Source organism: Elephas maximus, chromosome 2 (assembly GCF_024166365.1).
Source record: "Elephas maximus indicus isolate mEleMax1 chromosome 2, mEleMax1 primary haplotype, whole genome shotgun sequence".
Classification (NCBI taxonomy): Eukaryota; Metazoa; Chordata; class Mammalia; order Proboscidea; family Elephantidae; genus Elephas; species Elephas maximus.
In genome coordinates, this window is record NC_064820.1 from 150,615,013 (window position 1) to 150,639,895 (window position 24,883).

The 24,883-nt window shown below is 41.2% G+C and overlaps 1 protein-coding gene across 3 annotated transcripts in view; it reads right to left on the reverse strand.

Moving 5' to 3' along the window:
- KLHL3 (kelch like family member 3) overlaps positions 1-24,883 on the reverse strand; it is a 135,929-nt gene that overhangs the window by 31,340 nt on the left and 79,706 nt on the right. For all 3 annotated transcript variants that reach the window (XM_049873707.1, XM_049873706.1, XM_049873708.1), the window contains 2 exons: positions 9,432-9,548; positions 6,214-6,363 (listed from right to left, as the gene is read on the reverse strand). In XM_049873707.1, the coding sequence (XP_049729664.1) occupies positions 6,214-6,363; positions 9,432-9,548 (267 nt within the window). The remainder of the gene's footprint in view (positions 1-6,213; positions 6,364-9,431; positions 9,549-24,883) is intronic.

Genomic DNA, 24,883 nt, shown 5'->3' on the forward strand with positions numbered 1-24,883 from the left:
CCTCATTAAGAAAAAATCATACTAGAATGGATCACAGACCTAAATATAAAAGCCTAAAACTCTAAGACTTCTAGAAGAAAGTACAGGAGAAAATTTTTGTGACCTTAGATTAGGGAAAGATTTTTTAGCTTGAACACAAAACATACAAATCATAGCAGGAAAAAAAAGTCAATAAATTGAACTTCAATACAATTACAATTTTCTGCTCTTCCAAAAGACACTGCTAAGAAAATGAAATGACAAGACACAAATTGGGAGAAAATTTGCAAAATATATTTCTGATACAAAGACATATCCAGAATACATAAAAGAAAAAGTCTTACAACTCAACAAGAGTTAAATGGGCAAAAACTTTGAACAGACATTTCATCAAAGAATAAGATGGATGGCAAATAATCACATGAAAAGATGCTCAACATCATTAGTCAATAGAGAAATACAAATTAAAACTACAGTGAGATAATACCACATTCCTACTAGAATGGCTAAAATTTAACAAAATAGACAATACCAAGTGCCGCTGAGACTGTGGAATAACTGAGTTTGGCAATTTCTTATAAAATTAAACATATACTTATCATACCAAACCCAGTCCCATCGAGTCAATTCCGACTCACAGCGACCCTACAGGACAGAGTAGAACTGCCCCACAGAGTTTCCAAGGATCGCCTGGCGGATTTGAACTGCCAACCCTTGGTTAGCAGCCGTAGCACTTAACCACTACGCCACCAGGGTTTCCATACTTATCATACAACTCGGCAATTCCACTCCTAGGTATTTACACGAGAGAAATTAAAACACATGTACACAAAAAGATCTGTATGTTCACAGCCACTTTATTTGTAATAGCCCAAAACTGGAAATAATCTAAATGTCCATCAACTAGTGAATAAATAAATTGTGGTACATCCATAAAAATGGAATACTACTCAGCAATAAAAGGGAATGAATTCCTGATACATGCAACAACATGGATAAATCTCAAAAACATTGTGCTAAGAGAAAGATGACAAATTCAAAAGACTATATATTGTATGATTCTATTTATATGAGTCGGAATCAACTCGACGGCAGTGGGTTTATTTATATGACATTCTGGAAAATGTAAAACTATAGGGGCAGGAGTCAGATCAGTGGTTGCCAGTGGCTGGGGGCAGAAGAAGGCGACTGACTACAAAGGGGCACAAAGAAAATTTTTTTTGTGATTGAAATATTCTGTATTTTGACTGTGGTGGTAGTTACACGGCTATATGCATTTATCAAAACTCATCAAATTATATCCCTAGAAAGTGAATTTTACTACAAGTAAATTTTTATACCTCAATAAATCTGAAATTAAATTTCACCTGCCACCAAAACCTGTTCCCTGGGAGGAAACTGAATATAAAAGATGAAGCATGGATTTTGGAGTGGGACAGATCTCAGTTCAAGCCCCAGCTCTGCACTTACTGGCTGTGTAACTCGCCAAGTTACTTAACTTCTCTGAACCTCTGAGTTGCGATACAAATAATACCTAGCTATTAACTGTGAGTTAATCTGCTGAAAAAGATCTCTTTGAAGTTTTAAAAAGCAAAGATGTCACTTTAAGGACTAAGGTGCGCTTGACCCAAGCCATGGTGTTTTCAATCACCTCATACGCATGTGAAAGCTGGTCAATGAATAAGGAAGGCCAAGGAAGAACTGATTGCCTCTGAGTTATGGTGTTGGTAAACAATATTGAATATACCATGCGCTGCCAGAGGAATGAACAAATTTGTCTCAGAAGAAGTACAGCCAGAATGCTCCTTAGAAGCAAGAATGGTGAGATTTGTCTCACAGGCCTTGGACATGACATGTTCAGTCACTGGAGAAGGACATCATGCTTGGTAAAGTAGAGGGTCAGTGGAAAAGAGGAAGACCCTCAAGGAGATGGATTGACACAGTGGCTGTAACAATGGGCTCAAGCATAACAATGATTGTGAGGATGGCGCAGGACCAAGCAGTGTTTCGTTTTGTTGTACATAGGGTCACTATGAGTCGGAAGTGACTCGAAGACACCTAACAACAACAACATCATTGTGAAGATTTAATGATAAAATCTGGTGCTCATTTCCCTTAAAAAAACAAAACAAAACCCGTGCTGTCAAGTTGATTCCGACTCTAATTGTCATTTCCCTTAGCACGTGCCAATTCCTCAAACCTTCAGTGGGGATTGCTCATTAATTTAAATGCCCCAACAATAATGACAGAGGTATAGTTTGAGGAGCAGGTTGAACAATATAACCTTAAATCACTCAAGGATTAAACACAGGAGAACAATGAGGCAACGAACAGAGATGACTTTTTTTCCTTTCTTTAACAGATTCTAAGGAACTTAGCCATGGTTCCAGTTGCCTGCAGAAAAGTAGGTGCCCAGGAGTATAAACATTTCTCACTCTGAAACCAAACATCCTAAGCGGTTGGCCTTGGTCTCCTGAAATAAGCGCTGGCCTTCTTCTCAATTACTATAGAGTCAATACCCAGAAGCTTGGGAATGACTCCCAGCTTGCTTAGTCCAGGCTCAGGCTTTTGGTTTTGATTTTTAAAGCTGTGTTTTTGTGGTTAGATGTGGCAAGAGCTAGATGTCGAATCTAGAAAAGAAGGGTCACTGGGTATGGTCTCCTTACCAAGAACCTGGGCCAGTTCTGAACCACTACTTCCTTAGCTCCAGAATACATTCATGAGACAAAGACATCATTAACCTGACATCCTGTAGGATTAGAATCACAATTTCCTGAGGGCAAAGAGGGACGTGGCTCACGTCTGTCAAAGTCACAGAGACAAGTGAGAAGGCCCCCTGAAAATCCAGGTATGTAAAGGCTCCTCCATGTAAAACAATAGTGCAACTTAGAATCATAATGACGGTGGCGTTCAAATCAATGGGAGAGAAGGGGATGGATTACTCAATAAAAAAGCTTTGGGGCAACTGGCTCGTCATTTGCAATACAAATAAAGTGGAATTCCTACCCTTACACCTTACACCAAGATAAAGTCTAAGTGTGTCAAAGATGCAAATGTAAAATACAGAAATTACAAAACTACTTGGAGAAAATTTAAAAAAAAAAAATCTCAATGTAGGGAAAATCTTTCTAAGCACAGTGCAAAACCCAAGCTATAAAGCAAGAGACATATCAATCTGACTACTTTAAAAAAAAAAAATTTTATTTTTTTTAATTCATGATTGTTATAAACAAGTTAAAAGGCAAACTGCATACTAAGGAAAAAATACTTGAAATACATACAATAAAGGCCTAACTTCTTTAATGTACAAAGAACCCTTAAAAGCCATTAATAAGAAATGTACAGCCCAATAGAAAAATGGGCAAGGGGTATGAACAGAGAATTCTCCAAAAAAGAAACACAAATGCCAATAATTATATGAAACCAAGATAAAACTCACTCAAATAAAGAAATGCAAAATAAAACAAGATGCCATCTTTTAACTTATCAAATTGGCAACTATTTATAAGTTTAATACCGATTGTTGACAAAAGTGTGAAGAAAACAGGTGCTTCACTAGTAGTTGCTGTTATGTGTTAGGTGCTGTGGAGTCGGTTCCAACTCATATTGACCCCATGGACAACAGAACGAAACACTACCCAGTTCTGCACCATCCTCACAATTGTTGCTACGTTTGAGCCCATTATTGCTGCCACTGTAACAACCCATCTTGCTGAGGGTCCGCTGGCCCTCTACTTTACCAAGCATGATGTCCTTCTCCAGGGACTGGTCCCTCCTGATAACATGTCCAAACTCCCTGAGACCAAGTCTCACCATCCTCGCTTCTAAGAAGCACTCTGACTGTACTTCCTCCAAGACAGATTTGTTCATTCTTCAGGCAGTCCATGGTATATTCAATATTCTTCATCAACACCATAATTCGAATGCATCAGTTCTTCTTCATTCATTGTCCAGCTTTCACATGCATATGAGGCAATCATAAATACCAGGGCCTGGGTCAGGCACACCTTAGTTGAGGGAGTGTAAAAAGGTATACTCTTCTTAAGCAGATACAGAACTCTCTAAAAATGGTAACTGCAGATACCTTTTCCACTTATAAGAATTTATCCTAAGGAGGTAATTGTACAAATATACAAAGATGTATACACAAGGATATTTGACACACAAGTGTTTATAATATCAAAAACTTTGAAACTGCTGCAGAGCCCATCAACAGAGCGTTGTTAAATAAATGATGGTACATAGACACAATTGAATACCATATACCCATCACAACTAAAATACTGATTTCTATCTATACTGATAACATAGAAATTGGTCTATAGTACATGGTTGAGTGGGGGGAAAAGATTTCCATCTGTATAACAAGATCCCATTTATCTAAAGGCATATTTTTTAATCTATGTTTGAATAAGTGCACACAGATATGTCTGGAGGAAAAATCACCAAAATGGTAGAAGTGATTGCCTCAGGGTAGAGGGATTTCAGGTGAATTTTACTTTCTTATTTCAAAATTGCAGTATCTTTCTAATAATCTACAATAAGTACATATTTCTGTGCTTCAATAAAGCTAAGTTATTTTCACTTTGAAAAATATAAAGAAGTTTCAATGCAGTATTTCAACAAAAGGCATCAGCGTGCGGTAAGGCAACTAGCCAACCAGACCAAGGCCCTTTCTTAACGCAGCTACACCATGTAATCAGCACCAGGCAGCACGAGAAAGACAGGTGTACACTTCTGGTTTACAAAAGTGAAGCCAGCCACAGGACAGTATGCGTTCAGAGAATAGTTTGGAGGGTAAAAAAGTCTCAGTTCAAACACAGGTTCTACCACATGAGCTGTGTTGATTTGGGCAAGTTACTCAACCTCTCTAAACTTGCCATTTTCTCATTTGTAGAACTGGAATTACAACTGTCCTAACGTGACAGCATTGTTGAGAAGATTAAATAAGATATGTATGTGATACCATCCACACAGTGCTTGGCACATAATACTCGCTGTCAAGTCGACTCTGACTCATAGTGACCCTACAGGGCAGAGTAAAACTGCCCCATGGAGTTTCCAAAGTGAGGCTGGTGGATTCGAACTACCAGCGTTTTTGGTTAGTAGCCATACCTCTTAACTACTTGTGTTATCTGGGAAAACTTATAACATCCATTCACATTGTAGGAGCCCTGGTGGCACAGTGGTTAAGCATTTGGCTGCTAACCAAAAGGTTGGCAGTTCGAATTTGGTTTGGATTTTTGTATTCACATTGCAACCACTACACTCTCAATGATCCAGGGTCATGGAGCAGAGTAGGAAAAAAGGACTGCACACCTCAGAGAATTCCAGTATCTGGTCTTGGACAACCACATGCTTCTCTACCCTTGTGAAACTTTCCTGGGAGCAGCAGGCAAGGAGTGTGGCAGCCAGGTGGAAAGAGGAGGAGGACAAAACAAGTGCTAAATAATTCCCTGATGCTGCCTACTGTGTAGTCAATGAGCCAACACAACTCATTCTCTCCTCCCACCTTTCCCGTTGCGTTGGCTGGGACCTTCCCCCAGACACCAGCACATAAGGATCCTAGAAAGACTACTCGAATGCCAAGCTGGAAAGGACTTTGGAGATCATTTAGTGCAGCATCTTTCATTCTGCAGATAAGGGACCTGAGGACCAGAGAGGGAAGGGGACTTTGCAAAGAATGGAGGCAGCCAGTACACAGCATACACTCAATTGTAGGGTCCGCTCCTATGATCATCCCCCCCTTCCCCTAGCTGCACCTTCACAAGTTCTCATTTCCCCACTGCCTTCCCCTCTTTCATTACCTGTCTGACTCCTCAAGGCCCCTTTTCTCCTCTGGCAGCCCTAATTGTCCTTTATTGCTCTGTGGTGAGGGAAGGAACCAGAATGATTCGAAGAATGGCCTAGAAGAATTGATGTAGCTACCACTAAGTAAGATCAATACAGCCATTCTCAGCTTCCAATAGAGACACAGCCCAAATCATGGCGTGAAAAATAAGCGAGGGAGAGGGAAGAGCTCTTAGTTCCTCTCAAACCTCCCTGAGGACACTGGAGGTTACCTTGAAACTTGTAGGAAAGGAACACCCCAGAAGAGAGAGGTACCAGCAGATTCAAGAAGAACCAGCAGACTCCATCTCCCAGGTTCTAAATGCAACCATGATGCAGGCAGGCAGCCATCCACTCTCCCAGGACAGAATCCTGGCTCTTGGCAGTGACTGGGCTGGGGCTTACCTTGGGCAGGCTGACTGGGGTCCTGGGCTTGGTCCTCGGGTTCTTAATCAAGAGCCTCTGATCCAGAGGGAGCAGATGGTATTTCATGGCCTCGATGAGGAAGTCCTTACAGGTGTTGTTATTCTTTATCAAAGCTTCTTCTTCAACTGTCTGGAGATAATAACCCACAGGTTATCTCCTGAAGCAGCACTCAACCACATTTCCCAAGCTCTCTCCCTGGACTGAGTTATCCCTGCACTCCAACACTTATTCGTTCCCACACCACATCATCTCAAACCCAAGAGAAAGGTCCACAGAATTACTCATGCTCACTTCCTGCATTTCAAGAGCACAATGGAGTAAACAATCAAGCTCTGGCATCAAACACACAAGAGATTCAAATCCCAGCCCTACTACTAAACTCTGCCGATCCTGTTTCCTTATCTGCAAGATGGGCACATTAAAAGTATCCACAACCTCAATGATTTTGTTACTTAACAACATTGGTTTGAGGCTTAAATGAGATTATGCAAAATTAAAGGTAATTAGTTGTCCTGAATGCCTCTTCCCATATTCCTCCTGGTTTGAATGTATTATAATGTTGAGGCAACAGGGTCAGACACTTGAGAGAGGGAGAGGGTGAGAGAGAAGAAAAGATAGGAGGGGAGAGAGAGAAGAGAATAGATGGGGAGGGGAGAAAGGAGAGGGGAAGGAGGAAGAGAGACATGGAGAACCATAAGCCAACCTCTGGAGGCATTAGGTAAAATAAAGCAGTTAAAGAAAGGATACGTGTCTGTTTTGTTGCAGTGAAAGACTCAGGGCAGAAAACTGGCCAGTGAGGCTCTCTTAACAGAGTGGTAACATCAGAGCAAACAGAATGTCCTGCCCAGAAGTCCCACCTATTGACCTCATCTTGGACCCATTTAAGGTGGGACTATGTCTTCTTCACCTTTGCATTCCAGAGCAGGACCTAGGTAGGTGCTCAGGAAGTGTGAGGCTAAATATTTCATTAGCAAGACGATGGTCTTGTCTGGTGCTCCTGGGTCCTCACCTGTCACCAGGAGTGAAAATGCAGCCAGGGCCCTTGGCCTGCTGGGCAGTGCTAGAGTTGGCAGGGCAAGAAGGATGGGCAAGATAGGGCTTCTGTCACCTTTGTGCACCTCCTTCTCCAGATATGAGCTCCAGGGACACTTTATTTCCTTTGGAGGTTTTTTTTGTCTCTCCCACAGGGGAACTGAGTCAGGCTGAGCCAAATCACAAACTTTTAGAATCAGTTAAAAAATAAAAAGGGTGGGAGAGGATCTTGGGAGGAAAGAGAAATGTATGAGCTGCTACTTTTCCAAAATAACCCATTCAGCTTGAATTAACAGCTTCCCCCAAAGTCAGGGCAGTGTTGGTGCAGGTCTGCCCAAGAGCTTCCCTTCTCCGTCCTCCACTGCCATCAGTCATCCCCAGCGGGTTATACTAATTGCAAGTTTGAAGGTCAAATGAGTATTAATGAAACACCTACTCCTAGAAGTGTTCTCCCTGAGGGGCCTGGTTTTTTAAAAAGCCCTTTTATTAAAAAAAAGGATCTCGTGCAACAGTTCTCATGCCCATTGCCTTGAACCCCCTTGTCCAGGTCTAAATCTTACTTTGCCATAATAACCCAGGAACAATTTCTGATGTCTTTGTTAAGTTTCGGTTGTGGACACCTGATGGAGGTTGTAACTAGAGGGGTCTCTAAGGTCCCTTGAATTTTTCTGAAACCCAGGACCTACAGGCCAGCCTCCCTCACTGTGGAAGTGAGACTGAGCTAGAGACCAGACACCCACCTCCACCTCTGGATAGTATAAGGTTTCCCTCAAAGCACAGCAAGGTTTGACCGACACTGAGCTCAGGCAGCTTCAGATCCAAGGTTTAAAGAACCTTTTCTGCAGGAAGGATATGCTGCCACCAGATGGCAGTGGTGTCATCCAAAGTGTAAACTGCAGGGCAGGTATCAAGACTTAAAAGTGTATCTCTTCAGCACCTCAGAAGAGGACTAGACATTCAGAGAACATTTCACTGACCCCTTAGGCCTGTGGTCAACAGTGTCATGAGCTAAAGACTTTAAAAGTGCTGGTGAGGTTACTATGTCTCCCACTATTACCAATACTAGCAGCCATCACAAAATAGTTGTAATATCAGCTAAGACGCACTGAACTCTGTTACAGGTTTTGCATGGATTATCTCATTTTATCCTCACACAGGCGCTCTTTCTATCAGGTGAGAAAACTGAGGTTTGGAGAGGTTAAGTATTTGCCCAATGTGATACGGATGGGAAGTGACAGAGCCTGCTCTCTTATCCTTGCATCACACCTTCCAGTCCTTCCAGAGACTCCCTGAGGACAGCTGAGGGCTGGCCTACTGCCTCAGTGTTTTCTTTTGTTCATATACCAGCATTTATCCTCTGCTTCCCTGAAAGAGTATCTAACACCATTTACTGCACAAAGTCAGTCATGTAATGGTAAACAGGGCAGAGTATAAAAGGTGGCAGCCAGCTTAGTGGGAGTGTTTGCTGTAGATCCAGACTTGGATTTGAGTCCAGGCCTTGCCTCTTAGTAGCTCCGTACCTCCAAAAGCCTCAAGGCCCAAATTTGTTAAAATGGGTTATAATCTTTGCCTCACAGTGCTGTTATGCAGATTAAGTGAGAAAACATGTGGCACCATACGAACACCCCATAATTCTTGATTTTTCTTTCCTTTGGTCAGTGGGTTCTCAGAAGAAGTAGAAGCTGCATGTATTCCAGGCACCTGTGAGGACCTGGTTTTTATCCTCCTGACTTGGGCTCCAACTGGCCTACATCTAAGGCAAAAAGGGAACATAGAACCATTATGCAAATGGTCCTTCTTGCTCTGGCACTCTACAATAATAGCAGATAACTTTTGTTGAACATTTGACACACCAGGCTGTATGCTAAACACTTGACTTGCACACTTACCTCCTTTGGTCCCTACAACAACCCTAGTGGGCTCTATTATAATACCCATTTTATGGAAGAAAAAACTGAAGCTTGAAAAAGTTAAAAGTTAAATAAGAACTCATAGCTAATAAGTAGTAGAACAGGGTCTGAAGCTTAGACAACCCAGACTTACCCTCAACACATACCAAAGTATTCATAAAACTCCTCAACCGCTCCATACAGCCAGGCTGCCCACTGCTATTCCTAGAGCCCTGAATGAACAGGGAAGTCCTTGGTTCTTCACACAGCACTCACCTGGACTAGGTAATCCCTAGGTAAGAGAGGGAGACGAACATGTTCCATCAGCTTTGCCATGTGTTCCAAACGGGTTTCTTTCTCATAATTTATCCACGAAATCACAGCTTCAAACACCTATGGAGGAAAAACCGCACAAGTAACTTCAGCAAACAGATAAAAGTTTTCAAAGAACCTCCTTAATCCGTAAAAAGAAAAGATAAAAAAAACCTACAAGTCATCCACAAAGGTGTTTAACCTAAGGTTCAATGTTTAAAAATAAACAGAAGTGATTTGTTTATCAGCTGGTCTCAGAGAGTGATCATACATACACACACACAAAATTATGATAAGCCTGCTATCCCAAATGTAGAATCATCATAGTTCACTGCAAAACGAGAATCATTTCCAATTGTTATTTAAGGATACAAACGCAGAGCAGCAGCTGTGAAACAAATTTTACAAAGATTGCTTGAAAGGATCCGAAGCCCTTGTTACAGTGTTTCATAATTTATCTTCCATGTACAATTAATGCAGAATAAAAACCAGTAAGAGCATCCCTCCCAAAGTTGACAACAATGGTGAATGCGACACTTAACATCAGCAAACACTTCACCTTGGGTTTAACTTCTCCTTTGAGAAGAGATTCCATCTCTATACAAATCAAAACTGGAGAACTTGAAAACAAAAGGAAGGAACTAAGGTTTGGATGTCCACTTTGGTCAATGATAAGCCTGAATTCAAAATCTGCACCACTATATATACACACGAACAGACAAAATTCAGCATTAGCAAGGTTGTAGGGAAATCAGCACTGTTTGTGGAAACTTAATTAATACAGCTTCTTAAAAAAGGATGAGAGAACTAGGATGGCTAAGATAAAAAAAAAAAAAGAAACACCAAACATTGGTGAGGATGTGGGGAAACTGGGACTCTTATCCATTGCTGGGAGCCCTGGTGGCATAATGGTTAAGGGCTTGGCTGCTAACCAAAAGGTTGGCAGTTCAAATCTACCAGCCACTCCTTGGAAACCCTATGGGGCAGTTCTACTCTGTCCTATAGGGTTGCTATGAGTCAGAATCGGCTTGACAGCAGCAGGTTTTTATCTGTAGCTGGTGGGAATGCAAAATGGTACAGCCATTGTGGAAAACTGTGTGGCAGTTCCTCAAAAACTAAAAATAGAACTACTGTATTACTCAGCAATTCCATTCCTAGGTATATACCCAAGGGACTTGAAAGCAGCAACACACACATATGTACACCAATGTTCATTGCAACACTATTCCCAATAGCCAAAAGGTAGAAACAACCTAAATGCCCATCAATGGATGAACAGATAAACAAAATGTAGAACAAGAGAAATGAAGTCTTGATACATGCTACAACACGGATTGAGCATGAAGACATTATGCTGAGAGAAAAAAATCAGTCACTGTCTTAGTTATCTAGTGTTGCTGTAACAGGAATACCGTAAGTGGATGGTTGTAACAAAAAGTTTATTCTCCATCAGTCTTCCCCTGGACTAGAAGCTTCTCTGTGCAGGAACCCCAAGTCCAAGGATGCACTCTGCTCCCAGCACTGTTTTCTTGGTGGTATGAGGCCTCCTTGTCTCTCTACTCGCTTCTCTCTTTTATATCCCAAAAGAAACCAGCTCAAGACACAATCCAATCCCGTAGATTGTGTCCTGCCCAATCAACACAACTGCTGCCCATCCCCCCTCATTAACATCATAGAGGCAGGATTTACAACACATAGGAAAATCACATCAAATGATGAAATGGTGGACAATCATACAATACCAGGAATCATGGCCCAGGCGAATTGATACACACATTTTTGGGGGACACAATTCAAATCATGAGAGTCACAAAAGGACAAATACTGTATGACCTCTTATATAAAAAGACAAGAACAAACAAATGGATAGAGACCAAAGTGTATTAATGGTTACCAGGGGTGCGAGGGAGGGGAAAAGAAGGAGTTACTGCTTACAGAGCACTGAATTTCAGTTTATGGTGATGGAAAAAATGCATTGATTAATGGTAGGGTTGCACAGCTGATTAATGTAATTGCTGTCAATAAGTTGTACAACTGTAAAGAAAAAAGGAATTGGAAAAGTTGTATGATAGATATATTTACAAGAACAACAACAAAAAGACTAGCTGCTGAGGGTGCTTATGTACAACCAAACACCTCATGGGATTGGTTCTTTGGTTTGAAGGTTTAGGGTAATGGTTTCATGGGACATCGCAGTTAATTTGCCTAATGTCATGTTTACTGCTGCTGTTCTACCTCCTAGCTTGTTGTGTAGTACCTGAGGTGTTAAAAGCTTGCAAGCAGCCATCCAAGGTGCAACAGTTGGTCTCTATTCACCTGGAGCAACAAAAGAAGGAGAGCCAGGAATAAGGAGGAGAAATGGAACATGTGGCTAATTGCTTCCATGAACAACTGCCTCCTTTGCCACGAGACCAGAAGAACTAGATGGTGCCCAGCTACCATTACTGAACATTTTAATCAAAGATTCTATAGAAGAATCCTGATCAAAAGGAGGAAAATACAGAACAGAATTTCAAATTCTCATGGAATTTAGACTTTCTGGAGCCATGGAGGGTGGGTGAACCCCCCAGAACTACTGCCCTGAAGTAATCACTAGGCCTTAAACCTTAAACCAAAAATATCCTCTGAAGTCTCCTTAAAACCAAACTATAGTTGAGTTTAACTAGTAAAGAATGTCTGCCTTGAGCATTGTGCTCTTTTAAGAACTACCTATATTAGATCGAACTGACAACAGCAATTCAAAAGATTAAGCAGGAAACTTAGGGGCTGTAAGTTTATGGTAATAGGGGAGGAATAACTCGGAAAAGGAGGGTGAGAATGGTTGCACAACTTGAAAAATGTAATCAATGCCACTGAATTGTACATATAGAAACTGTTGAATTGGTGTATGCTCTGCTGTGTACATTCTCAACAACAAAAATAAACTAATTAAAATTAAAAAGGAGAGGGAGAATTTAACAATATCAATAAAAAAATTTAAATGTTCATGCCCTTTAGCCTAGCAATACCACTTCTAGGGTTCTGGCCTACAGAAATACTCATATAAGTGTGCAAGGATGTACCTGTTTGCTGCACCATTGTTGTAACGGGGGAGGGAAAAACAAGGAAACAATCTAAAGCCCATGAATGGGGAAATTATTAAATAAATAGTATCCATACCATGGCATAGTTGCAGCTGTTAAAAGGAATAAAACAAAACACTTCCTTGTGCCAGAAAGCAAGAAAGTGCTCAAAGATTAAAGCGGTATGTCAAAAGGACACAGAGTCAACTTGAAGGGGTTTTCATTACCAAACTTCGGGACAATTTAAACGGCACAAGAATAATGAAGAAATCAGATCAACTTCTGCTTCTTGTGGGTAGGGGGATTTAAGAAAAGAAATTCTAAGGGAACAGGCACCAAGGAGACTTTTTGTGGTAATAGATATGTTCTGTATCTTAATACAAGTGCAGGGTATAGGGACATATTTGTCAAAACTAATCAAACTGTGATTAGTCTGGGACTGGGTTAATCAAACTGTACACTTAACATCTGCACATTTCACTGTATGTAAATATTTTCAGGAACCATATATCCAATAAGGGTCTAATGCCTAAAACATATAAACAGTTCCACAACATAAAAATCATACGACAAACAACCCAATCAAAAAATGGGCAGAAGATTTAAACATTTCACCAAAGAGGATATTCGAATGGCCAATGAGCACATAAAAGATGCTCAATGTCATTAGCCATTAAGGAGATGCAAATCAAAACCACAGTGAGATATCATCACCATTAGAATGGCAATGATGGAGGGAAAAAAAAAAAAACGAAAACAAGACATGTTGGAAAGGAATGTAGAGAAATTGAAACCCTCATCCATTGCTGGTGGGAATGCAAAATGATATAGCCTCTGTGAAAAACAGTTTGGCAGCTCCTCAAAAGGTTAAATAGGAAATTACCATATGATCCAGCAATCCCAATCCTAGGTAAATACCAAAAAGAAGTGAAAGCAAGAACAGAAATAGAAATTTATACACCAATGTTCATCGCAGCACTGTTCACAATAGCCAAAAAGTAGAAACAGCTTAAATACCCACCAACAAAACATGGTCTAACTATTATAAGAACTCCATAAATAGTTCAAACAGAGAAGAAAATATTCTTTGATGGTTATGAGAGGGGGGAGAGAGGGAGGATGAGAGAGGGGTATTCACTAATTAGATAGTAAATAAGAACTACTTTAGGTGACGGTAAAGACAGCACACAATACAAGCGAGGTCAGGACAACTGGACTAAACCAAAAGCAAAGAAGTTTCCAGAATGAACTGAATGCTTTGAAGGCCAACATAGCAAGGGTGGGGTTTGGGGACCATGGTTTCAGGGGACATCTAAGTCAATTGGCATAATAAAATATATTAATAAAACATCCTGCATCCCACCTTGGAGAGAGGCATCTGGGGTCTTAAATGCTAGCAAGCAGCCATCTAAGATGCATCAATTGGTCTCAACCCACCTGGATCAAAGGAGAATGAAGAACACCAAGGACACAAGGTAATTATGAGCCCAAGAGACAGAAAGGGCCACATAAACCAGAGACTACATCAGCCTGAGACCAGAAGAACTAGATGGTGCCCAGCTACAACCGATGACCGCCCTGACAGAGAACGCAACAGAGAACCCCTGAAGGAGCAGGAGAGCAGTGGGAGGCAGGCCCCAAATTGTCATAAAAAGACATGACGTAATAGTCTGACTGAGACTAGAAGGACCCTGGTGGTCATGGCCCCCAGACTTTCTGTTGGCCCAGGACAGGAACCATTCCCAAAGCCAACTCTTCAGACAGGGATTGGACTGGACAATGGGTTGGAGAGGGATGCTGGTGAGGAGTAAGCTTCTTGGATCAGGGGGACACTTGAGACTTTGTTGGCATCTCCTGGCTGGAGAGGAGAGGAGAAGGTAGAGGGGGTTAGAAGCTGGCAAAATGGACAGGAAAAGAGAGAGTGGAGGGAGGGAGTGTGTTGTTTCATTAGGGGGAGAGCAATTGTGAGTATGTAGCAAGGTGTATATAAGTTTTTGTGGGAGAGGCTGACTTGATTTGTAAACTTTCACTTAAAGCACAATAAAATTTTTTTTTAAATATATGGTCTATACACGCAATGGAATATTACTCAGACATGAAGAGAAATGAAGTCCCGATAAATGCCACAACATGGATGAACCTTGAAAACATCATGCTGAGAGAAACCAGTCAGTCACAAAAGGACAATGATGTATTACCTCACATATAAAATAAGCAAACATGTAGAAACCAATGCTTGTGAGCCGTTACCAGTGGTGGGAGGGAGGGGAAAAGGGAAGTCTTTGCTTAGGGGCCACTGAGTTTATGTTAATTGTGGTAGAATAATTAGGAGAAGACAGGGATGGGGGTTGCACAACATGAAGAGTGTAATCAATGTCACCGAAATGTACATGTGGAGGTTGCTGAACTGGCGGATGGTTTGTTTTATACATTTTCAACACAAAAAAATAGGAAGGAGGGAAGGGAGGGAGGGAGGGAGGGAGGGAGGGAGGGAGGGAGGGAGGGAGGGAGGGAGGGAGGGAGGGAGGGAGGGAGGGAGGAAGGAAGGAAGGAAGGAAGGGAGGAAGGAAGGAAGGAAGGAAGGAAGGAAGGAAGGAAGGAAGGAAGGAAGGAAGGAAGGAAGGAAGGAAGGAAGGAAGGAAGGAAGGAAGGAAGGAAGGAAGGAAGGAAGGAAGGAAGGAAGGAAGGAAGGAAGGAAGGAAGGAAGGAAGGAAGGAAGGAAAGAGAAGGAGATATAAATGACTTTTTTGGGACTATTAGGAAAATCTGAATAAGGACTACATATTAGATAATATTATTGTACCAATGTTAAATTTCTTTGGTATAATAGTTTTATGGTTAGAAAAAGGATTGTCCTTGTTCTTAGGAGGTGTGTGCTGAAATATTCAGGATAAAGTGTCATGATGTCTGTGATTTACTTTCAAATGGCTCAGAAAAAAAAAAAAGATTAAATCTGTAGAGAAAGGAAAAGCAAATAAGGTAAAAATGTTAACAACTGGTGAATCTAGTGAAGGGTTTATGAGTGTTCATTATGCTATTCTTTCAACTTTACTATAGGTTTATATTTTTTTCAAAATAAAAAAATAGAAGAGAGAAGAAAATAAAAGGGAAAAAGGAAAAACACCACAACAAAACTTACAAGATGGCATAAAGTTGAAATAAAAGCTGTATCTGCCAGAAGAGAAAAAAAACTAATTTTTTTAACCTAACTATATTTTTGTATTGTGTTGATATGTTAATGATGCTTTGCCCCTAAAATTTTGGCCTTATTTCCTAAATAAATACTTAAGTATTTACTGAGCATAATTCAAATTAGGAAAGGAAAAAGGAGAGGGGAATAGTAGCTGTAGTTCGCTCCTATTTCCATATAAAACAACCTATATGTATGCAAACACACACACATACACACCTCCTTCCCCAACACTTAGATTCTCCCTGTCTAGTTCATTTTTCTTTATTGTAAGCTCTTATGGAGCTAAGTCCTTCATCTTCATGGCACTATTTTGTGAATGACTATGTGTTCTTCTACTAGCCCTTATGCTCAATAAGAACATGGACCTTGTCTTTTTTGCTGGCACATAATATGCACTCAAATACTTTTTTAATGAACAAATGAGTTCAAATAATCATGTAAGAAGGCAAGTGTAACCTGCCCAGGCTGCAGTAGAGAGCAAGGATAGGGAAAGCGGGACTGGAATCTTGGCAGGTAGGGCACAGCCAGCAGCACACCGACCAAAGGCTGATGGTGAAGTCTGGCCTTGCTGGGTTAGGTGGTGGGTTATCCATACCTTTTCTACATCCCTTTACTAGATTGTGAGCTTTTGCAGGGTAGAATGCATACTTGCTCTTTCTCTTAACCTCCTTCTCCCCATGATGCCTAGCAAAATGCCAAGCACACTAAAGAACAAACTACAAATTCTTGGCTAGGTAAGATTTGGCAATGATAGAACCAAGTGCACTACCTTCCCCATCAGCCAGCTTAGTCTTTGTTGTAAAGCTAAAAGCAAGTCTAGCGAGGTCGATATTTAACCTTATCTTTATTTTTGGCTTGACTTGTCTAACTGGTTCCGCTTAGTTGCACTGTTTACCTACTCAGCTGTGAAAGCTACAGCACTCAGCAACAACAGTGACCTTCTCAGCAGCTACAGAAGGCCACATATTTTTTTCATTTAGACTTTATGCTTGAAAAATAAACAAGCAAATAAACTCTCAACCAGCTTTAGCCTTCAATGTACCAAAAATCATTCCCAACAGCCCCTTCTGTCAAGAGAGTGGCCAAGGCAAAAGGGCAATAAATAAAACCAGCAGCAGCAGCTAGTATTCACCATGTGCCAGGTCCTGGCCCACACTCTTCATAGACATCATCTCCCTGAATTCTTATTGTCATGGATTGATTTGTATCCCCCCCAAAATATCTGTTAACTTGGCTAGATCATGATTCCCAGTATTGTATGACTGTCTACCATTTTGTCATCTGATGTGATTTCCCTACGTGTTTTAAATCCTATCACTATGATGTAATGAGATGGATTAAACAAACAAAAAAAAAAACAACCCTGCCTTCGAGTTGATTGCAACTCATACCGAACCTAATGGCAGTTACATTGATGAGATCTACAAGATCAGACAGTACCTTAAGCCAATCTCTTTTGAGATATAAAACAGAGAAGCGAGCAGAGAGACATGGGGACCTCATGCCACCAAGAAAGCAGTGCTGGGAGCAGAGCGCATCCTTTGGACCTGAGGTTCCTGCGCTGAGATGCTCCAGACCAAGGGAAGACTGATGACAAGGACCTTCCTCCAGAGCCCACAGACAGAGAAAGCCTTCCCCTGGAGCTGGCGCCCTGAATTTGGACTTGTAGCCAACTACCCAAAAACCCAGTGCCATCGAGTCAATTCACTAGACTGTGAGAAAATAAATTTCTCTTTGTTAAAGCCAGCCACTTGTGGTATTTCTGTTATAGCAGCACTAGATAACTAAGACACTTACCATAATCCCATGAGTAGATACTGTTACCTCTTATTAAGTGACTTGCCCAAGACCCAGAGCTAGAAAGAAGCAGAGCTGGGTTCATGCTCTTACTCGCTGTTCTTAACTGTCTCTCAAATGTCTATAGCAGTGGTTGGCAAACTAGAGCCCACAGCCAAATCTGGTCTGCCACCTGTTTTGTAAACAAAATTTTAATGGAACACAGCCACACTCATTTGTTTATTTATTATCTCTAGCTGTTTTGCACTACAAGGGCAGAGTTGAGTTGAGACTATCTGGCCCAACAAGGCTAAAACATTTACTATATGGCCCCTTACAGAAAAAGTTTATCCATCCCTGGTCTACAATGTGTAAGCAGAGATCCTGGCACTTCACTCAGGAGACATGGGCGATGTCTTCTTAGGTGAAAATATCTCTCATGGGTCTCATAATTAAATGATCAGCTGCTCACAAAGCATGCCTAGGGTTTTACTTTTAAACAAAGAAACAGCATCATTTCCTCATTGTTTCATGTTTCAGAAGCAATTTCTTGGGTGCTTTTTTATGGGTTTGGTTTTTTTGGTTTTTATGAGGTTGCTATGTGGAAATGAGTTGAAGAAAATCAGATTTCATAGTTCCTGGTTTGGCTCATCACACTTCAGATGTAAGCACAAGCCTTGGCCAGAGAATACCAGATGAACCTGATCCTTCTACCCACCTCTCAGGTTAGACAGGCAGCCAAGCCAGACTGGACCTGCACCTCCCAAGTAAAGTGGAGAGCCCTGGGGCACCTACCTCTGTTTTCAAAAGTGTTTGAGAGTCAAGTAGGGAGACTCAAGTTGACATAGTCAAGGCAGAGAATTGGTAAGGGGAGAGGTCCAATTAAATGTGATTCTTAGCAAAGCATAGGAGGAGGAAAGAAAGCTTATTTTGACAACAGCGGGGAGGGGGAAACTAGGTTCCTGCACAGGCACACGATTTGTTACCCAGCATTTGTTACTTTGTCAATAACAATGGGCATCATGCCAACCATTCTACATGCATAGTCTCTTTTAATCCACCAGAAAACCCTGTGAAGTAGGTTATCACTCTTCACATTTTACAATTGGGGTAACAGCCTCAGAGAGGGTAAGCAACTTGTCCAAGGTCACATTGCCAGGAAGCAGTGGATCTAGAATGTGAACTTGCCTCTAACTCCGAAAACCCAGGTTCTAACGCTATACAATATGGCATCTCAAAGGCACAATTAATTGAAAAACCTAAGCAGACTTGATTTGTGAAAGTAATTTTACGTCATTGTCACACACAACACTGGGGACAGCTGGGAGCCGTGGTGAGCTGGAGCTCATTGTGCGTGTCTCTTCCCAGCTCACTGTTCAGTGACATTACATTGGTAGCTTGAAATCAACCTTCGTGGAAATATTTACAGCTTGAAAATCAGCAAATGTTACAATCGGCGCTTCTAAAAAATTTTTGGAGAACCAGTTGTTAAACATTTACCAGCACACCCCTGCTGGGAGGTTTCCTTGTCTAAAGGCTCCCCAGACTCTAGGAAGCCTACCCACTTGCATTCACCTTTCTGATAGTACCATCATCGTAACGTTCTTATACAAAGCACTTTAAAAAATTTTCTTTCTTATAGTTGTTTCATTTCAGGCTCAAAGATAGTCATTCACAAAAGAAGAAAGTAAAGCAGAGACTGGCAAAGTGTTTGCCCAACATTATCCAGATAAGTGGTGACAGGACAACAGTTAGAACCACTGGCTTTCAAGCCACACTTTCATGGCACCCTATACATATTCTTCATAGTACATTTCACACTGTGTAGCTATATGTTTATTTGTGTAGATATTTGATAAATAGTTCTTCTCCCCCATTTGATTCTGAGTTCCACAAAGGCAGGGGCCTTGCGTTTATTTGTTCACCAGTGTCTCTCCTGTGACAAACACACTATGTGCCACATAGCAAGCATTCAATAAATATTTCTTGAGAGCATTAACAGATTCATGAAAATTCTGAATGAATGGGTGCATGGTTCTCTTCCTACAACAGTACACTGCCAGGTAACTGGCTTCGGATAAACAAGAATGATAATAAATCTAAAACAGTGATATTGCCAGCCTGGAAATTGTTCTTCAGCTTTCTACAACTGCCTATACCCAGTAAAAAGACTTTCACTATGACTCTGTAAAGAATAAGGAAAAGGACAGCGGTGCGGTGGCCTGATGGGCATGCCTGTGTGGTAGGTATGTCTGCAAAACTACTTCAGTGGCACTAATCCTACAAATGATGGGAACATGGTGCAGGGATGGAGAATGCCTTCCATTCGATATGGTGGACTGAGCTGGCATGGAAGGAGTCTTCTATAGCTTCAAATACATGAAAACAATGTATTAAAAAAATACAAAAGGATTTGAGCAATACTCAAAGCAAATGCTCAAGTGCTTTAACTGAGAGGGGATTCAAGGGAGGCTGAGCCAAAATGGCTCACAGGCCGATAGGATTCAGATGTGGGCTTTAGTGGCTGGAGGCTAGTGTCCCACTGAGCAGACTGTCTAGGTCACAGATTCCTTGTGGACAGCATTGCTCCAGCTACATAACTGCAACTAAACGAACTTTTTGGCCATCTCCTATGGGAAGGGGGAAGTAAGCCTGTCATCTCCTGTGGGCTGGGGGTAGGGTAGGGAGACTGTATCTTCAAGAAATCTGAACCCCAAGCTTATTCCACATACAGATGTGGGGTTTGAACTGACATCCTGGTGGGATAGGGACATCCAAGCGTAAAATTAATATAAAAACTGTTTCCAAACCAGTAAACCTACCCTCGAGGGGCATTTCCACAGCCCAAGGCAACCCAAATTCCCGTGGACGTAGCATCCTCTGAAAATGAATTCACAACCAAAAATTAGAAACCACTACGGCAATGAATTGTCAGAAGAAAAACCAACAAATGCAATAAATGGTAGAATGGGGCTACCAAAGGAAGGTGGACTCCAGACTGTTCTCCATAAGGTGTTCCTCAGACGACTAGAGGCAGAAGACATTCTGTGGTAAAGGAGTTTAGGGGCCAGATGAGCCTGGAGAACACATCACACCGCATCCCCAAGTCCCCTTTAGAGATTCACAAAACTCATTAACATGTAAAAGCTCTGACAAGTCATGTAGTAAAGAAACTCGGTTTTTTACCTGAACACCTATAAACATCTCACAATATCACGGTTTCATGGGACACAGTTGGGCAAACACCGACATAGAGAAGACAGCCCTCACTCCTTAACGCTCTACACAGACCTCTACTCCATTCTCAGCCTCATCTCCCACTAAACTAAAACTAAACCCGTTGCTATCAAGTTGATTCTGACTCATAGCAACCCTATAGGACAGGGCAGAACTGCCCCACATTGTTTCCAAGGCTGTAAATCTTCATGGAAGCAGACTGCCACATCTTTCTCCCACAGAGTAGCTGGTGGGTTCAAACTGCCAACCTTTTGGTTGTTAGCAGCCAAGCGCTTAACCGTTGTACCACCAAGGCTCCTTCCTCTCCCACTACCCCCCCAAACACCCTTGATTATCATCAGATTACTTTCCCCTCACAAGTAAATAAGTTCTTCCAAATTTCCATGTCTTTATTTCTACTATTCCTTCAACCTGAACTGCGTTCCAAAATCCTATTCTCACTCTTCAAGTCTTGGCTCAAATATTCTCTTTTCCATGAGACTTTCCCCACCCAACAACTTGGAATAAGATACTCGAGGACACTTTCCTCGAACCTTGATTACAGGCAATTATCTGTCTTGGCCACATATTATGGATACATGTTTTTGGTCTGTCTGCCCACCAGACTGTGAGCTCTTGAATAGTAATGAATATGTATCACTCATCTCTGTTCCCATTGAGATGGGAGTACATTAATTAAAAAGCAGGAGCTTGAGGGGCAGACGCATCAAGTTTCAAATCACAGAGTAATCAATTGTTAACAAGTCGTATCACCTCTCTGAGCTTCATTTGCCTCTTCTGTAAACTGGAGACAATAATCTCCACCTTGCAAACTGTGAAGATTAGAAATGATATGCTAAACATTATGCTGAGCAAAAGAAGCCATACGCAAAAGTGTACAAACAGCACTATTCCATTTACATAGAGTTCAAAAACTGCCAAAACTGATGGGTGGTATGAGAAGTCATGATAGCAGTTACCCTTCTCAGGATGCAGGATAGTGAGTAACTGGAAAAGAGTTTCGCGGTTTTGTTTCTTGTTCTGGGTACTAGTTATGTGGGTGTTTCACTTCGTGAAAAGTTGAGCTGTACAATTATTATTCGTTCACTTCTCTATGAACTTACTTTAATACAAACTTTACATGTAAAATGTACCCGGAGAACAACTGGTATTTGGTTAGTTTTTTTGGTCAGAGTGCTGTGTGTTCTGCTCATAGATGTTTACTGAGCCGCACTCTCCAAAGGAGAACAGTAAAAAGAGTAACGCTAAGGCAGGGGCCCAGGCCAGATCATTGTCTGCAGGCTAAGAAGACAGCAACTCTAACTACTGACCTCAGAGTAAGGCAGGGCAGCCAACAGCTCAGCCCAGGCAGTAGAGTATACCTGGCCAGTCACCCGATGATGCCTCTGTAGCAATCACTCAAACCCAGCCTACTGGCTGCTCTACAGCCTGCATCCCACAAGCAAAGCTGGCTGGAGGGGCTAGAAATTAAGACATAGGGTATGCAACACAGGTGCTCCTGGGAGACAGGGGCCAAATTTCTTTCAGAAGATAAAAGAATTCAGCCCCAAAATACATTTTAGGAGACAACAATGTATGAAAAACATGTGATAATGCAGAGATAAACTAACCTGTAGTTCTCATTATAACACATACTTGACACTAATCTAAATTTTTTAAGGCCTAAACAATTTCTTCCTGACCTGTATTTAAAATGTTGTTCATTTCCTCCCACGCGTCTGTCAGTTCGTCATCCTGTGGGGGCTTGTGTGTGGCTGTGATGTGGGAAGCTAGGCCACCTGTACTTAAATACCAGCAGGGTCACCCATGGTGGACAGGTTTTAGCTGAGCTTTCAGACTAAGACTAGAAAGAAGACCCAGCAGTCTATTTCTGAAAAGATTTAGCCAGTGAAAACCTTATGAACAGCAGCAGAACATTGTCTGATACAGTGCCGGAAGATGAGCTCCTCAGGTTAGAAGGCACTCAAAATATAACTGGGGAAGAGCTGCCTCCTCAAAGTAGAGTCGACCATAATGACATGGATGGAGGCCAACTTTCGGGACATCCATTTGCTGATGTGGCATGACTCAAAATGAGAAGAAACAGCTGCAAACATCCATTAATAATTGGAACGTGGAATGTACAAAGTACAGATCTAGGAAAATTGGAAATCGTCAAACATGAGATGGAATGAGTAAAGATCAATACCCTAAGCATTAATGAGCTGAAATGGACTGGTATTGGTCATTTTTGAATAAGACAATCATAGGGTCTATTATGCCTGGAATGACAACTTGAAGAGGAATGGCTTTGCATTCACAGTCAAAAAGAACATTTCAAGACCTATTCTGAAGTATGATGCTGTCAGTGATAGGATAATATCCACATGCCTACAAGGAAGACCAGTTAATACAACTATTATTCAAATATACACACCAACCACTAAGGTCAAAGATGAAAAAATTGAAGATTTTTACCAACTTCTGCAGTCTAAAATTGATCGAACATGCAATCAGGGTGCACTGATAACTACTGGTGATTGGAATGTGAAAGTTGGAAACAAAGAAGAAGGATCAGTAGTTGGAAAATATGGCCTTGGTGATAGAAACGATGCTGGAGATCGCATGATAGAATTTTGCAAGACCAAAGACTTCTTCATTGCAAATACTTTTTTTCACCAACACAAACAGCGACAATACACATGTACCTCACCAGACGGAATATACAGGAATCAAATCGACTACATTTGTGGAAAGAGATGATAGAAATGCTCAATATCACAAGTCAGAACAAGGCCAGGGGCTGACTGCAGATCAGACCATTGATTACTGATACGTATATTCAAGTTGAAACTGGAAAAAAAAAGAACAAGTCCATGAGAGCCAAAGTACAACCTTGAATTTAGATGATGAGATGAGATGAATTTAGAGACTATCTCAAGAATAGATTTGACACATTGAACACTAATGACAGAAGAACAGACAAGCTGTGGAAGGACATCAAGGACATCATACATGATGAAAGCAAGACGTCATTAAAAAGACAGGAGAGACCTAAATGGGTGTCAGAAGAGAATCTGAAACTTGCTCTTGAACATCGAGTAGCTAAAGCAAAAGGAAAAAATGATGAAGTAAAAGACCTGAACAGAAGATTTCAAAGGGCAGCTCGAGAAGACAAAAAGTAAAGTATTATGATGACATGTGCAAAGACCTCGAGATAGAAAACCAAAAAGGAGGAACACATTCAGCATTTCTCAAACTGAAAGAACTGAAGAAAAAATTCAAACCTCGAGTTGCAATACTGAAGGATCCTATGGAGAAAATATTAAACAATGCAGGAAGCATCAAAAGAAGATGGAAGGAATACACGTAGTCATTATACCAAAAAGAACTGGTCAACATTCAACCATTTCAGGAGGTAGCACATGATCAGGAACCAACGGTACTGATAGAAGAAGTCCAAGCTGCACAGAAGACACTGGTGAAAAACAAGGCTCCAGGATTTGAGGAATACCAATTCAGATGTTTCAACAAACGGATGCAGCACTGGAAGTGTTCACTCATCTATGCCAAGAAATTTGGAAGACACCTACCTGGCCAACTGACTGAAAGAGATCCATATTTATGCTTATTCCCATGAAAGGTGATGATCCAAGTGAATGTGGAAATTATCAAATGATATCATTAATATCACATGCAAGCAAAAGTTTGCTGAAGATCATTCAAAAGCGGTGGCAACAGTATATTGTCAGGGAACTGCCAGAAATTCAAGCTACAATTCAGAAGAGGATGTGGAACCAGGAATATCATTGCTGGTGTCAGATGGATGCTGGCTGAAAGCAGAGAATACCAGAAAGATACTTACCTGTGTTTTACTGACTATGCTAAGGCATTCGACTGTGTGGATAATAACAAATTATGGATAACATTGCAGAGAATGAGAATTTCGGAACACTTAATTGTGCTCATGAGGAATCTGTACATGGATCAAGAGGCAGTTGTTCAAACAGAACAAGGGGATAATGTGTGGTTTAAAGTCAGAAAAGGTGTGCCTCTGGGTTGTATCCTTTCACCATACTTATTTAATCTGTGTGCTGCACAAATAACCCAAGAGGCTGGACTATATGAAGAAGAATGCGGCATCAGGATTGGAGGAAGACTCATTAACA